This window comes from Cyprinus carpio, chromosome B15 (assembly GCF_018340385.1).
Source record: "Cyprinus carpio isolate SPL01 chromosome B15, ASM1834038v1, whole genome shotgun sequence".
NCBI classification, from domain to species: domain Eukaryota; kingdom Metazoa; phylum Chordata; class Actinopteri; order Cypriniformes; family Cyprinidae; genus Cyprinus; species Cyprinus carpio.
The window spans coordinates 2,749,119-2,764,472 of NC_056611.1; the positions used below are offsets into that span (position 1 = coordinate 2,749,119).

Below are 15,354 nucleotides of genomic sequence, written 5' to 3' on the forward strand. Positions count from 1 at the left end.
ACAGATACATGCAAATACTGTTAACAACTATTTATAAATATACTTTACCATATATAAAACTTTTTTATATATAGAGTTAAGGTGGGGTTTAGTCTGTGGTAATTATAATTATCTTTATATAAAGTCAAAAGAAGTATATGGTATGTCCACATTAAGTCACAAAGTCTCTCTCTCTCTCTCTCTCTCTCTCTCTCTTATTTTAATAGGTATGTGTCGGTGGTAATAGAAGATCTTTCTATAAAGTGTGTGTGTGTGTGTGTGTGTGTGTGTGTGCAGTTACACAAAGCACATACTGCATTGTGGATACAGCTGCCCGGAAAGTGTTAAGCCATTTATTAATTCCTCTTTGAGCTGTTCTCACAAGTCTCTAAAACGCTTTTCCTGGTGAGTGTTTGTTCTCGCATGCATACATGTAATTGTAATATATGTCTGTGTGTGTAGAAATGTATTTGTTTCCACTTTCTCTCCAAATGAATTGCAATGTGTCAAAATTCATTGTCATTATTTATAAGCATACTTTGGTTTTGTTATTACTGGTTTCTTCTGTTTGCTTTAGCAATGGTTTTTAAATAGAATTATACAGAATGGGAGATTCTTTGTAAAGTGCATTGGTGTGTTCATCATAACATAACATAAATTTTCCCATTGAACATACATTGTTTTCTATCAATATAGTCGTGCTGTTCATAGCTCTATGTGGATAAACTGTTCAAGTATTTTCAAATACTGCATTCAGCTGTACTGATGTTCTTCCTCCAGGCATAAAGATGAACATGAGTCAGGTGAATGCTTCACTCAAGTGCGAGAGGGACACTAGAGTAACATCTGTACTCTTCCCTTGCCTGTATGCGGCTCTCTTTCTGGTGGCTTTTGCCTTGAACAGTCTTGCCGCGTGGATATTCTTCCAAATCCGAAGCACCTCAACCTTTGTCGTGTACCTGAAGAATGTAGTCGTGGCCGATCTGTTGATGACCCTAACTGTACCTGTAAAGGCACTGACCGATGCGGGCTTGGGTTCATGGCAGCTCCGGGCATTTCACTGCCGGTACTCAGCTGTGCTCTTCTATACCACTATGTACATCAGCATCCTTCTCCTCGGACTCATCAGCTTGGACCGGTACCTAAAGATTGTGCATCCATATGGGAAATGCACTCTTCAGAGGGTCAGAGTGGGTCAGATACTGTGCGCAGTTGTCTGGGTGGTTATGTTATCACTGGCTCTGCCGAACGTTATCCTGAGTAACCGCATGCCACAGATTTCCTCTGGTGCTAAGCTGCGATGCACCAAGATGAAGGGGAAGATGGGACTCCTGTGGCATGAAGGCTTTAACTACTTCTGCCAGGTGGTTTTTTGGGGTACATTAGCACTTATGGTCATCTGCTACACCTTCATCAGCAGGAAAGTGTTTGAATCATACCGTGCGTCCCAAAGCAGCAGTGACACAGCCAGCAAACAGACCACATCTAAGGTATAGTGCACTTTCGGTTACCTATCTATGCACCCCTGAGAGTGCAAACACTGACATTCTGTAAATATGCAGGTAATGGGAGATAATCACACCAACACTACACATTTTGGATGTCTGCCTTATCTGACTAATCCATTTCAGGTCTTAGATTTGAGTTAAAACTAAAGCGTTAAGTTCAGAAATGTTGCTGTTGGTCTGCCTCCAGGAACTGGGGTGGGAAACTCTAATTCAGAGAAATTATGTAGATTAATGGAGACATAAACATGTCTTTTGCCTCAATAAACTCCTAATTCTCTGTTTAATTAATAGTCAGTAAGGTAGTTGTTAAGTTTAGGTATTGGGCAGGATTAAGGATGTAAAATATGGTCATGCAGAATTATGTGTATCAGAAGCACTAATAAACAGCCAATATGTTAAATAATAGGCATGCTAATCAGCAACTAGTTAATAGTTAGAATTGGACCCTAAACAGGTGTTACCAAACATTATATTTAGCAGTATGCAGGGCTTGAAATTAACTTTTTTTTTTTTTTTCGCTCACCAGCCACTGTGGCTAGTGGTTTTCCGAAATTACTAGCCACACCGCATTTTCACTGGCCACAGTGTTGTTGTTGGGAAATTATGCTTTGTATGATTAAAGTTACTGCATACTAAAATGTACTTATTGTCACGATCGCTGCCGGTAGGAACACGGAGCTGTGGATAATCAAAATAGTCTTTAATAAATCCAAAAACACAGGGTATATCCACACAGGTATCTGGAGAAGACACACAAACATAACATAGTAGACCCGACAAAGAAACATGAGGCAGACTACACATATTATACTTATAATAGTTTTGTAATCAATCTGTTTGTCATGATCTATTGTGTCGAAACCAGCACTGTTTTTTGTCTTGTAAGTCGCCGTGTTTTTGTACGTCTTCACTGCGTCTACCTGTCTTTAAGAGTTTCTGCTGGATGTCGGCAGAAACTGCATTTTTAGATTCAAACTACAACACGCAGAACAGCTGCGAGATCTCGGTCTGCTCCGGAGGCCTACACCCTCACCGACCCCCACTGCTGCATCTCGCCCACAGCGAGCAAGCCATCTATCCCCACCATCATACTGGCTAACGTACGCTCTTTGAACAATAAACTGGACTACATCCGATTACTACGCTCAACTCAGAGGACTGTAAGAGACTGTTGTGTTTTTGTGTTCACGGAAACATGGCTTAGCAACAGTGTTCCAGACGGCGCTATTCAGCTTGACCAGCTGACATGCTATCGAGTGGACAGAGCTCTCGTCACGGGAGGTAAAACCCATGGCGGCAGGTTTTGTATTTACATCAATGACGCGTGGTGGCGCGATGTTGTTGTGGTCTACAAACACTGCTCACCCCTGGTGGAGTTTATGATTATTAAGTGCCGGCCGTTCTATCTGCTGAGGGAATATACAGCCATACTGCTTGTTGCTGTATACATTCCTCCGAACGACAACAGCAACACGAACGATGCACTAAATGAACTGTACCAGCACATCAGTGAGCAGCAGACAGCCCACCCTGATGCTTTTCTCATCAAAGCTGGGGATTTCAACCATGCAGACTTAAAGAGTGTGTTTCCAAAAATACACCAACACATTAACTTTCCAACAAGAGGTAAAAACATTTTAGACTTCATTTATACCACACAGAGAGGAGCTTACAAAGCCCTCCCCCTCCCCCACATCGGTGCCTCAGACCACATCCCTGTCATGCTAATGCCTGCATACAGACCGCTCGTTAAAGGTCGCGAAACCAGTCACAAACAAATTCAAGTGTGGCCGGAAGGGTCGTCAGACGCTCTTCAAGACTGTTTTAACACAACTGACTGGAATATGTTTAAGCAGGCTGCCACATACAATAACACCACTGACCTCCAAGAGTACTCAGGAGACTGTCACTGCCTACATCACCAAGTGTATTGATGATTTAACAGTCACAAAGACCATTACTGTCCGGGCCAACGAGAAGCCGTGGATGACAGGGGAGGTCTACAGACTCCTGAAAACCCGGAATGCTGCCTTCAGACCTGGAGATGAGGTGGGCCTGAGGACAGCTAGGACCAACCTGTCCCGTGGCATCAGACAGGCTAAGAGACAGTACTCCAGGAGGATAGCCCATCAATTCAGTGACAGCAGAGACACTCAGAGCCTGTGGCAGGGGATACAGACCATTACGGACTACAAGCCTCCACAGCGGACCTGTGACAGCAACATCTCTCTACTGAACGAGCTGAACGCCTTCTTCGCTCGCTTTGAGGAACAAAACAGCACCACTGCACAGAAGACTCCACCTCCTCCCGGTGACCAGGTGATGACGCTGACCCCAGACAGCATGAGGAGATCCTTCAGCAGGATCAATGCACGCAAAGCTCCGGCTCGTGACAACATCCCTGGGCGTTTACTGACAGACTGTGCAGTGGAACTCACTGATGTCTTCACAGACATTTTCAACATCTCACTTAGTCAGGCTGTTGTTCCCACATGCTTCAAAGCTACCACCATCATTCCAGTCCTGAAGAAGCCATCTCCATCCTGCTTCAATGACTACTGTCCTGTTGCACTTACTCCCATCCTCATGAAGTGCTTTAAATGGCTAGTCATGCACCATATCAAGTCTGCCCTCCCCCTCCCTGGACACGTTCCAGTCTGCATATCGGTCCAACCGCTCGACCGATGACGCCATTGCAACTGCCCTCCACTCAGCACTCACACATACAGACAAAAAGGACTCATATGTCAGAATGCTGTTCATAGACTTCAGTTCAGCATTTAACACAATTATACCTGAACAGCTCATTTACAAACTGGTCCAGCTGAGACTCAATACTTCGCTGTGCAAGGCTGTTGGACTTTCTGACTGGAAGACCTCAGACAGTACGGGTCGGCAGCAACACATCCAGCACCATCACACTGAACGCTGGGGCCCCCAAGGATGTGTGCTGAGCCCCCTCCTCTTCACTCTGCTGACCCACGACTGTACACCGTCACACATCTCCAACCTCTTTATTACGTTTGCGGATGACACAACTGTGGTTGGTCTCATTAGCAACAGAGATGAGACAAACTACAGGAGCGAGGTGAGCCACCTGGCCGGGTAGTGCAATGACAACAATCTCTCTCTGAATGTGGAGAAGACGAAGGAGATTATTGTTGACTTCAGGAGAGTGCACACTCAGCATGCTCCTCTGACCATCAACGGTGCGACTGTGGAGAGAGTGAGCAGCACCAAGTTCCTGGGTGTGCACATCACAGAGGACCTCTATTGGAACGACAACACCCCGCAGCACTGGCCAAGAAAAGCGATGCAGCGTCTAAACTTCCTCCGCAAACTGAGAAGAGCTAGAGCCCCGGCCCCCATTATGTGCACCTTCTACAGAGGCACCATCGAGAGCATCCTGACTAGCTGCATCACTGTGTGGTATGGCGCCTGCAACACGTCCTGTCGGAAGACTCTACAACGCATAGTGAGAGCAGCTGAGAAGATCATTTGTGTCTCTATCCCCTCCCTCCAGGACATTTACAGAACCCGTCTCACTCGCAAAGCCCTCTGCATTGCAGGTGATCTCACACACCCGTCACACAGCTTCTTCAGTCTGCTGCCATCAGGGAGGAGACTGCGGAGTCTCCAGGCCAAGACCAGCAGACTGAAGGACAGCTTCAATCATCAGGCTGTCAGGAAGCTGAACTCGCTCCCAAACTTGCCCCCCCACTTCCTCTTCTGCCCCCAGGCACCACTGAACTATGAACACCACCCCCCCCCCCCCAGGTCTCACATCCCCAGTTCCTTCCACTCCCCCCTCCCACTAACATACAATGACATGCACCAGTCACTTTGTGCAGCATTGGTCTGCTCACTACCTCATTCAGCATAAAACTTACATCATTTTACTACCTCTTCAGTCAGTTAAATAAAAGAACTGCTCTCTGAGCCCTTTCTCACTTTAATCAGACTGAATAGGTTTTTTTTTTTTTTTTTTTTTTGGGCACATACAAACTTTTATCTGCACTGTTTGTTCACCTCACTGGTTTGCACTCTATCTGCCATGTGCCAAGCGCTGCTTTATTTAACTTTATTTTTATTATTTTTTTTACATGCCCTTATTTGTATAATGTATTTTATATTTAATATTTTATATTTTATCTGTATCTATCTGTATTTTTAGGCTCTACTGTTAGTGTTATCTGTATGCACCATGGGTCTGAGAGTAACACAATTTCAATTCTCTGTATGTATGTACTGCACTGTAAAACCTGACAAGTCACAGTAACTCAAACCGTTTGAGTGAACAGATTGCCCTTACTTAAACCATGTAAGTTTTAAAATTTTGCAATTATGTAATCAAGTGATTAATTAAGTGCTGATTGAGCTTTAGTGATGAACAGCTGCTGTAAACAAACAGCATCACCAGCTCCACTTATTAATAACCAGACTGACTTTATTTCTGTCAGACGTCTACAGAAGATCTTATTGAGAATTAACTAAGGTTTAGATGTTGATTTATTTGTTTCATTTGAAGTAACCAGGTTAGAGATCAGGGTTGTGCTTTAGTTGGGCTCTTGGGGGGGACCCTTGATTTCTGTCTTAGATATTATTTTTTTTTGGACGTTGTAACCATGTGTTTTTGAAACATGTTTGTTATAACTCAAAAAAAACCCATAGAAAAATATGATCAGGTATTGGGTGTTATACAGCATATTGGTGATGATAATCATCAATTATGGAGCTGTTCATTCAAAATCATCTTATTAAATAGGGGTTCTATAGTTAGTTCAGTTGATTACAATGAAAGCCATTCAAAAAGTCAGTGGTTCTTTCATAATCAGTTAATATAAAAATTAAAGCTTTTCCAAACAGTTTGGTCTTCTATGGTGTCATTAGTCACACACAGACATCAATAAATCAGAATATGAACCTCAACAATGGTTACGAAAAAAAAAAAAAAAAAACATGCTGCAATGCATGCTGGGTACTATGGTAGTACAAAACTCATCCATGGCTCCCAGCATGCTGTTGAGGTTTTTTTTTTTTTGTTGTTGTTGTTGTTGTTTTTTCATGGTCACCATTGTTGAGGTTCATATGCTGATTATTGACCAAACTGTATGGAAAGTTGTGGCACCACAGAAAACCAAACTGTTTGGAAGTTCTTTATATTAACTGATATCACAGAACCACTGGCTCTTAGAGTCACTTTTACTGTAGTCAATCCCAACTAATTACACAACACATATTTCATCAGAGATTAGACTCCAAACAGTTCAATAATCAATGATTATCATCACCAATATACAGTATAACAACCAAAACATCTAGGTACAGGTTAGATAAAAAAAAATGCTGACCTGAATGCACTGTAAGTTGCTTTGGATAAAAGCAGCTTCTAAGAGTGTGAGTGTGAGTGTGTGTGTGTATAACACCTGATGATATTTTCTCTGGACTTTTGAGTTACAACAAATGGTTACAACAGCCAGAGAAAAAGCTAAGACAAAAGTCAAGGGTCAAGAGCCCAACTAAAGCAAACACTGATCTCTAACATGGTTACTTTAAAATGAAAACATAAATCAACATCTAAACCTTAGTTAATTCTCAATCAGATCTTCTGTAGACGTCTGACAGAAATAAAGTCAGTCTGGTTATTAATAAGTGGAGCTGGTGATGCTGTTTGTGGGGTTGCTTAATCAGATCTTGAGAGATTTAATGTATTTTTATTTCAGTTTATTTTATCTAAGGCTGTGTCTGAAGTCAGTTGTAGTTCTTGTGTTTTCTCTTTTCTTTCAGTGATTCTGTTTGATAACAGCAGCTGTTCATCACTAATTCACAATTATCACTCAATTAATCACTTAATTATTTAATTGCAATGTATATCTTCTTTCAATGAACTCAACTGAATTAAGTTCAGAGTACTCACAACTATTAGTTTTAAAACTTAAATGGTTTAAGGCAATCAGTTCCTCCTCAAACGTTTGAGTAAAACCCAACTTGTCATGTTTTTAAGGATATTTGTTTACACAAAAGGTTTGAGTTACGTTACTTGTCGGGTTTTACAGTGTGTTAGTTTTAAAATTTAAAAGGTTTAAGGCAATCGGTTTCCTCAAACGGTTTGAGTAAACCTAACTTGTCAGGTTTTTAAGGATATCTGTTTACTCAAACGGTTTGAGTTAAGTTACTTGTCGGGTTTTACAGTGTGTACATGTGGAAGAATTGACAATAAAGCAGACTTGACTTGACTTGAAGATCAAGTAAAACTAGCAATGAGATGGAGCCTTGGTCTGACGCAAGAAGCAAGTCATTTGTAATTTTAACAAGTGCAGTTTCTGTGCTATGGTGTGGCCTGAAACCTGACTGAAATTCAGAATCATAATCAGAAAGAGCTTAATTGTCAAGTATGCTTGCGCATACAAGGAATTTGTTTTAGTGACATAAGCTTCCAGTACACAGAGATGACAACAACACACAGATGACAAAAAAAAATAAAATAAAATAAAAAATACAATACACAAATTGAAAAACAAATTGTATGAACAGTTGTGCTATAGATGATAAAATGGAATAGAATAGAGTGAGATGCAGGGATGTACTAGGATGGAGGTGGTAACAAATAAATATAAGGTTATTGCACATTTTTATTGCATAAAGTGGGCAAACATTTAACTGTTCATGAAGTTAGATTGCCTGGGTGAAGAAACTGTTCCTGTGCCTGGCTGTCCTGGTATTTTGTGGGTCTGAAGCTCCGGCCAGATGGCAAAAGTTCAAAAAGGGGATAACTTGGATGTGAGGGATCCAAAGTGATTTTCTGAGCCCTTTTCCCTCACTCTGATGTATACAGTTCTGAAAGGTGGGCAGGTAGAGCACCAATAAGCATTCCAAACCATTTCCTGTAGTCTTATGATGTCTGATTTTGTAGCTGAACCAAACCAGACAGTTATTGAAGTGCACAGGACAGACTCAATGATGGCTGAGTAGAACTGTTCAGCAGCTCCTGGTGGCAGGTTAAACTTCCACAGCTGCCAAAGGAAAAACGTACCACCTTTGTAGGGTCTTTTTAACAATGGAGTCAATGTTATTGTCCCACTTCAGGTCCTGAGAGATGGTGGTTCCCAGGAATCTGAATGACTCCACTGCAGTCACAGTGCTGTCTATGATGGTGAATGGGGGGAGTGCAGGGGGGTTTCTCCTGAAGTCCACTATCATCTCCATTGTTTTGAGCCTGTTCAGCTCCAGGTTGTTAAGACTGCACCAGACAGCCAGCTGCTTAATCTCTTTTCTGTAAGCAGACCCGTTGCCGTCCTGGATGAGAACGATGACTGTAGTGTCATCTGCAAATTTCAGGAGCTTGACAGAGGGGTCTTTATAGGTGCAGTCGTTGGTGTACAGGGAGAGAGCAGTGGGGAGAGAACACATCCCTGAGGGGGCACCAGTGTTGGTGGAGCAGCTGATGGACACGAAGTTCCCCAGTCTCACTAGCTGTTGCCTATCTGTCAGAAAGCTGGTGATCCACTGACAGATAGAGCTAGAAACAGAGAGCTGGGTCAGTTTGGTCTGGAGGGCTGTTGGTATGATGGTGGTTGAAAGCCGAACTAAAGTCCACAAACAGGATCCTCACGTTAGTCCCTGTTTTGTCCAGATGTTACAGGGTGAAGTGCAGTCCCATGTTGACTGCACCATCCACAGACCTGTGCTGCTCGGTAAGCAAACTGCAGGGGGTCAGTGATGTTCCTTCAGATAAGCCAGAACCCTTTTTTCAAACACCTTCATGATGACAGACATTAGAGCCACAGGTCAGTAGTCATTAAGTCCTGTCACTTCGGTCGGTTCTTTCTTGGAACAGGGATGATGGTGGAACGTGTTGAAGCAGGAAGGGGACTTCACATAACTCCAGAGATCTGTTTAAGATCTGTGAAAAAGATGGGGGCCAGCTGGTCAGCACAAGTTTTTTTTAGACTGGCTGGTGTAACACCATCTGGGCCTGGTGCCTTTCTTCATTTGTTCTTCCTGAAGACCAGGCACACATCATCCTCATTGATTTGAAGTGCAGGAGTGGGGGAGAGGGAGAGTTGCAGGAGGTGGTTAACGGTTTGTGTAGAGAGCTGGTCAGAACTGGTGTGGGGGGGTTTCAAATGTACAATTAAAACCATTCAGGTCGTTCAGCAAGTTGTTTATTCGCCTCAGTGCAGGGGGATGGTGTCTTGTAGTGTCTTGAGGGTGTCTTGATCTCTATTCTTTCTTCACCAAGATCTTTTATTTTATTTTATTTTATTTATTTTTTACAGGAGTGAGCGCAATTGAGCAGACAGAACTTTTTCTTAAATTTCAGAAATAAGTGCAGTAGATCTAGTTGTGGTTTCTTAAATAAGAGGCTTAAATAACCGCCAGCTTGAATGATTTTGGGACGGGACTCTAAAGATAATGAAGAGTTAATAATATTGAGAAGTGGCATCTTCTGCTACAGGTACCAACTCTTTCAGTAATTTAGTAGGTACAGGATCATCAGGCATGTTGTTGGTTTAGATGCAGTGATAAGTTTTTATTTAGCTCTTTCCTGTCCTAATAGCTGTCAACAGCACTGCAGTTTATCTTGGGTGCAGTAAATGAAGATGAAGTATTAGATGCTGTCCAATCTACAGCATTTGTTATTGTATTTCTGATGTTATCTATTTTATCAGTGAAGAAATTCATAAAGTCATTACTTTTAAACTGTGAGGGAATATTTATGGGTGGCATCTGGTTATTTGAGAATCTAGCCTAAATAAGCCTAAATAAAGGTTAAATAAAAACCTTGGATTGTTTTGGTTATTTTCTATGAGTTTGTGGAAATGCTCAGCCCTGGCAGCTTTTAAAGCCTATCTATATCTGGACATACTGTTTTTTCATGCAATTCTAAAAACTTCCAAGTTAGTTTTTCTCCATTTGCGCTCTAGACTACAAGTCTCTTTCTTGAGAGAATGGGTATTACTGTTGTACCATGGCATTTGCACAGTACATTTTTTCTAACCTTATTATTAACAGAAAAATCAACGTAAACCAGGGAATAAAGTGTCCAACAAAGGGAAAGGGTGTTTCAAAATAAACAGGGGATCTGGTGTCCTCATCGTTGTGCTGCATGAGTTTTGTGAAGGGCGGGCAGTGTTCGGGAAAGGCAGGGTCCAGGTAAGGGTGGAGTCCGGCAGCCGCACACGGCTGCCCTCTCCAGTTGTGGGGCGCGGGAGGGCGGCGGCTTCTCTTCAGTGGCTTCGTCCTCCTTAATCCATGGCGCTCAAAGTCAAGTCAAGTCACCTTTATTTTATATTAGCACTTTAAACAAAAGATTGCGTCAAAGCAACTGAACAACACATTAATTAGGAAAACAAAGGAAAACAGTGTGTCAATAATGCAAAAATGACAGTTAAAGGCAGTTCATCATTGAATTCAGTGATGTCTCAGGCAGCTCAGTTCAGTTCGTTTAAATAGTATCTGGCAATAATTTGCAATCAGAGTCCAACGATATCGCTGTAATAAAGTGTCCCCAACTAAGCAAGCCCAGAGGCGACAGCAGCAAGGAACCAAAACTCCATCGGTGACAGAATGGAGAAAAAACCTTGGGAGAAACCAGGCTCAGTTGGTGGGCCAGTTCTCCTCTGACCAGACGAAACCAGCAGTTCAATTCCAGGCTGCAGCAAAGTCAGATTTGTGCAGAAGTAATCATCTTTTTCCTATGGTCTTGTCCCGGTGGTTGTCTGAGACAAAGGTCTTTACAGGGGATCTGTCTCTGGGGCCTCAGTGTCCTGGTCTCCGCTGTCTTTCAGGGCTGTAGAGGTCCTTTTCTAGATGCGATCCTCATCTGGGCTGGATACTACTGGATCCGTTGACTACCCCCCAGTGACCCTCTACCTTGGATACAGACTGGATCTGGTGGCTACGGTGACCTCGGAATAAGAGAGAGACAGACTAATATGAGCGTAGATGCGCATTCTTCTAACGATGTAACAAGTACATCGGGTGTTATTGGGAAGTGTTCCCGGTTCCGGTTTACCTAAAGGGACTAGATGGCCTGGCATCCTGGCCTGACGGCCATGCCATGGGTGTGGTTCTCATCTGGACTGCGGGTCCCGGCAGCTCGTTACTTTTTCGCGGCATGGAGATCCCTTAACACTCCCCTTCCTGACCCACAAGGACACCCGCCATGCATGCACAGAGGAAGAGACCGGTCTCCTGAGAAAAACCCACTCCTGTCAGGAGCCTGGCGAATGGTGGCCATTAAGGACGGGGTGATGCCCATGATAATTAGTGGGGAGGCAGCCGACTCGTCACACTATATATTGTGTTGTTCTTGACTGCCCCACTGCCTTGCCACAAACCAGTCTGTACGGGGTTCTTTGTTTAGGCTGGCCCCAACAATAAGATGATTTTAAGGCAATTTGCATCCCCCCCCCGAATGATCGGGGGGCGCGGCCCGATTCGCGGCCTTGTCGCGAATATTTTTTGTCCAAAAATCATTCATCTATTGTGTGGTGTCATTAGAGTAATTTATCTGCTCCCGATCGAGACAGAGCATCATCGAACTCAAATCATAATATCAAACAGTTTTGATATTTACAACTCTTGATTGGGCTGCCTCCGACGTTGTAGGTGTACCCAGGGTCCATGGTGTACCGGAACCGTTGTTTTTGATTTAAAATTAGACTGTATAATTTAAAGATTTTAAGCACAAACAGGAAGGGTTCTGAGAAGAAAGTATGGTACATAAGACACCTGCAAACACACACACACACACCACACACACACACACACACACAAATCAGTGAGACAGTGTCTCCTTGGTTACGGCAGTAAACAAAGCAGACTGCGGCTTATAAAACGCTACTTTAATGTGCTTTTTTTATAGAGGCAAAAGGAAAAGAAAATACCATCGAAACATTTCTCAGAATGATGTTTTATTAACAAGTTTCGGGAGAAGCGTGTCAGATACTTAGCCTAATCAACACCGGTGGAGCAACAATCAAGTAATCAACACCATAGTATAAACTACAGCTTACTTACCTCTATCCAATGACGATTTATCAGCATCCCTCCTCCACCCCATCTCCGTTGTTCCGAGTTCATTTTTAACACTTATACGGGGAGGGAGTTACTCTAGGTTCGGGCCATTACCGAGCTCGGAGCCCTTCCCCGGACAGCACGCCAAATACGCATTTATCTTCAGATTTTTTTATTCACTGCCGCTAATTATATATAAGCGTGAAATAGTCTTGTGAAACTGTCAGTTCCTCCCAATTATCTGTCATTTTTTTTCCACCACTTAATAAAGTCAAATTTTCTTGAAAAAGATGGACAACGTTTATTTCACGTCATTGTGCATTGCATTTTCCTCTTGTGTTGAGTTATTTGATCCTCAACCATTAAATATTAGATTCTTGGTTAACATCATTCACTTTGTCTATTGAAACCTGTAACACCAAATTCACCAATTCCTTACAACTCTACAGGCAGCACCAATTCTTTTAGCGGTTTGCCCACTCATTGCAGTTATTTCGCATTTACCAAAATTCAGTCAATTCAATTTGGCTTCTCCAGCTCATTTTTTGCATCTGTCCTCCGCGTGGCATATTATTTTCTTCTTAAGAAGTGAACATTAGTGACTTAGAGGGAACATTGGCTGTGTCCAAACAGAGGTTCGCCCACTGGCCTAGTCGATGCCATCACACTGGCATTCCATATGACAACTCAACCAAGAGCCCCGAGTGAACGAGGTAATTACACCTCCACATGGTGCCTCCTCTAGTAGACTGATTTTGTCGACTTGCAGGCTGGGTTACACCTAACAGATTTACAAATATGAGATTTTAGGAGATTTTATATCCGTACTGCTTACAACCTTGAACTACCGCTGGATGGCTAGGATGCATTCTCAGCTCTTTAGAACAAACCTTAAATGAGTAGATGCACACTGAGATTTTATAAATGTGCCAGGGAATAGTGTGGAATGAAAATTTTGTCATCTCAACAAATTTTTTTATGTAAATGCAGCTATATTGACCATGGTTGTCACTGTTATGTGGCCTATCAACAATCAGCTGTGTTGCTTCCATGCAATTCACAAATCGTCTTCCTGTAGGCCTCTTGGGATGGTAAAGTGTCCCATTGAATGCACACTTAAGCAAATGGCAAAATAAAAAAAAAAAATAATTGACCTATTTGTATTTGCTTCAATTCAAGTTAAACTCAAAGGTTTGTCAGCCCTGGGTTTACCTGCTCTTTCTAGCATTACTGAATCACTTAAGCGGTCCACTGACTAAATGATCAACTTCACCACTGTTCCTTGTTTAGTATGACTGAAAACGCAGAAGTTTTAGAGTGAAAAAGAATCTGGTCTCTATAAGCGATCAAAGTACTGTTTGTTTTTTTTGTTTTTGTTTTTTTTTATGGACTGCGTTTTAATTACACTGAAGTCTGAGATATTCTTATATATATATATATTATATATATATATCTATATATAATCTATTAGTGGTGGGCCTATATCGGCGTTAACATGCTGCGTTAACGTGAGGACTCTTATCTGGCAATAATAAAAAAAAAGCGCATTATTAAATCTATTCTCAAATTTGGGTTTGGGAGCTGGGGGCTATATCTACGGCAAGCTGATGTTGACTTTCATGGGACACACCGTGATAGTTTAGCGGCGGATGTATACCCAGATGAATTGCCACTGGTAGGGGGCGGAGAACGAGTCTATCGAGCTCCTGTGGTGTATGCCTACTGTGAAATTACCTAAGCTTCCAAAAAAAAAACCTTCGGACAAAGCCCTCACCTGTTTTTCACACATAACCCGTCGGCAGTGGCGTATGCAGTCCGTGTGCGTTACGTGTGTGGTGCAGTGAAGAAGAAGCAGCACGGACTCAATTGTGTTTAGTCCACAAACACAACAATTGGTTCAGTATTCTATATATTCAAACCATGTAAAAAAATATAAAAAAAAAATTGTGACCTCTGTATCACAGTAACAATCTTTCACCATAATCATAGACATTTAGTTTAAACTTAATAAATATAAACCAACATATTATTTCATGCCATTTGACTTCTAGGTTTGTATAATAAGCTGCCCCCTCAGCAAGCGCAAAACATTTAAACACACACAAGTAGCCCTACTTTTCCTTGTTGGGATATCGCAAATATTTAAAATTGTTAAAGCACCCAGGACGAAACAGTCGACCTCTCGTGCATTGGATTAAATATTTATTACAAGCAATCGCACAGGTTCTTAATGAACTTGTTTTGTCTGCTTCCATAAAAGTGCCATGTTGCATCGTTATCTAAAGGTGCCTCTTTTTCTTGTTTTTAACCTAGACTAAAAAAACCCAGTGTTGCCGCGTGTTGAAACACCAGAGAGCTAGAACGCTTTATCTTAGTACGGTAAGGCACTTTATATGTGCGCAACCCCCAATTACTGGCATTGATCCCCGCCTAGTCCCACTCCATGAGTTAATTTTTTACTGCGAACCAACCTGCGACGTCACATTGTTTAATTGCAGCGCACCCGAACCCACACCGCAAACCAAAGTATCGCCACCGTGCCGTAACAAGATCGCCCCGCCCTGCCCCCACCCTGCTGCACGACAGCACGCTCCTTGGACACGCCCACTGATGGAATGCAACACCGTGAACGCTGGCAATCGGTGTTTACATGGGCGTGCGTACACCCAAGAAAGGAAATGCAACGCGCATAGCCGCACACCTGACAGGGGTATGTTGTGAAAACAGGGTGTAAAGGGTTTGCAACTTGTGCAAGCTGAATTCTACGTCTTAGAATCGGTTAGAAGCTCCTCCTGTTCCTCAGCGGTCCCATCCCACCCACCCTGCAACAAGCTCCTGGCTACAC

At 42.6% G+C, this 15,354-nt stretch overlaps 1 protein-coding gene across 1 annotated transcript in view; it reads left to right on the forward strand.

Moving 5' to 3' along the window:
* The first annotated feature begins 275 nt into the window (after positions 1–275).
* LOC109053883 (P2Y purinoceptor 13-like) overlaps positions 276–15,354 on the forward strand; it is a 16,778-nt gene continuing 1,699 nt past the window's right edge. Inside the window, exons 1-2 of the mRNA XM_042738863.1 lie at positions 276–384; positions 760–1,469. Coding sequence (XP_042594797.1) covers positions 768–1,469 — 702 coding nt within the window. The 5' untranslated portion in view covers positions 276–384; positions 760–767. The remainder of the gene's footprint in view (positions 385–759; positions 1,470–15,354) is intronic.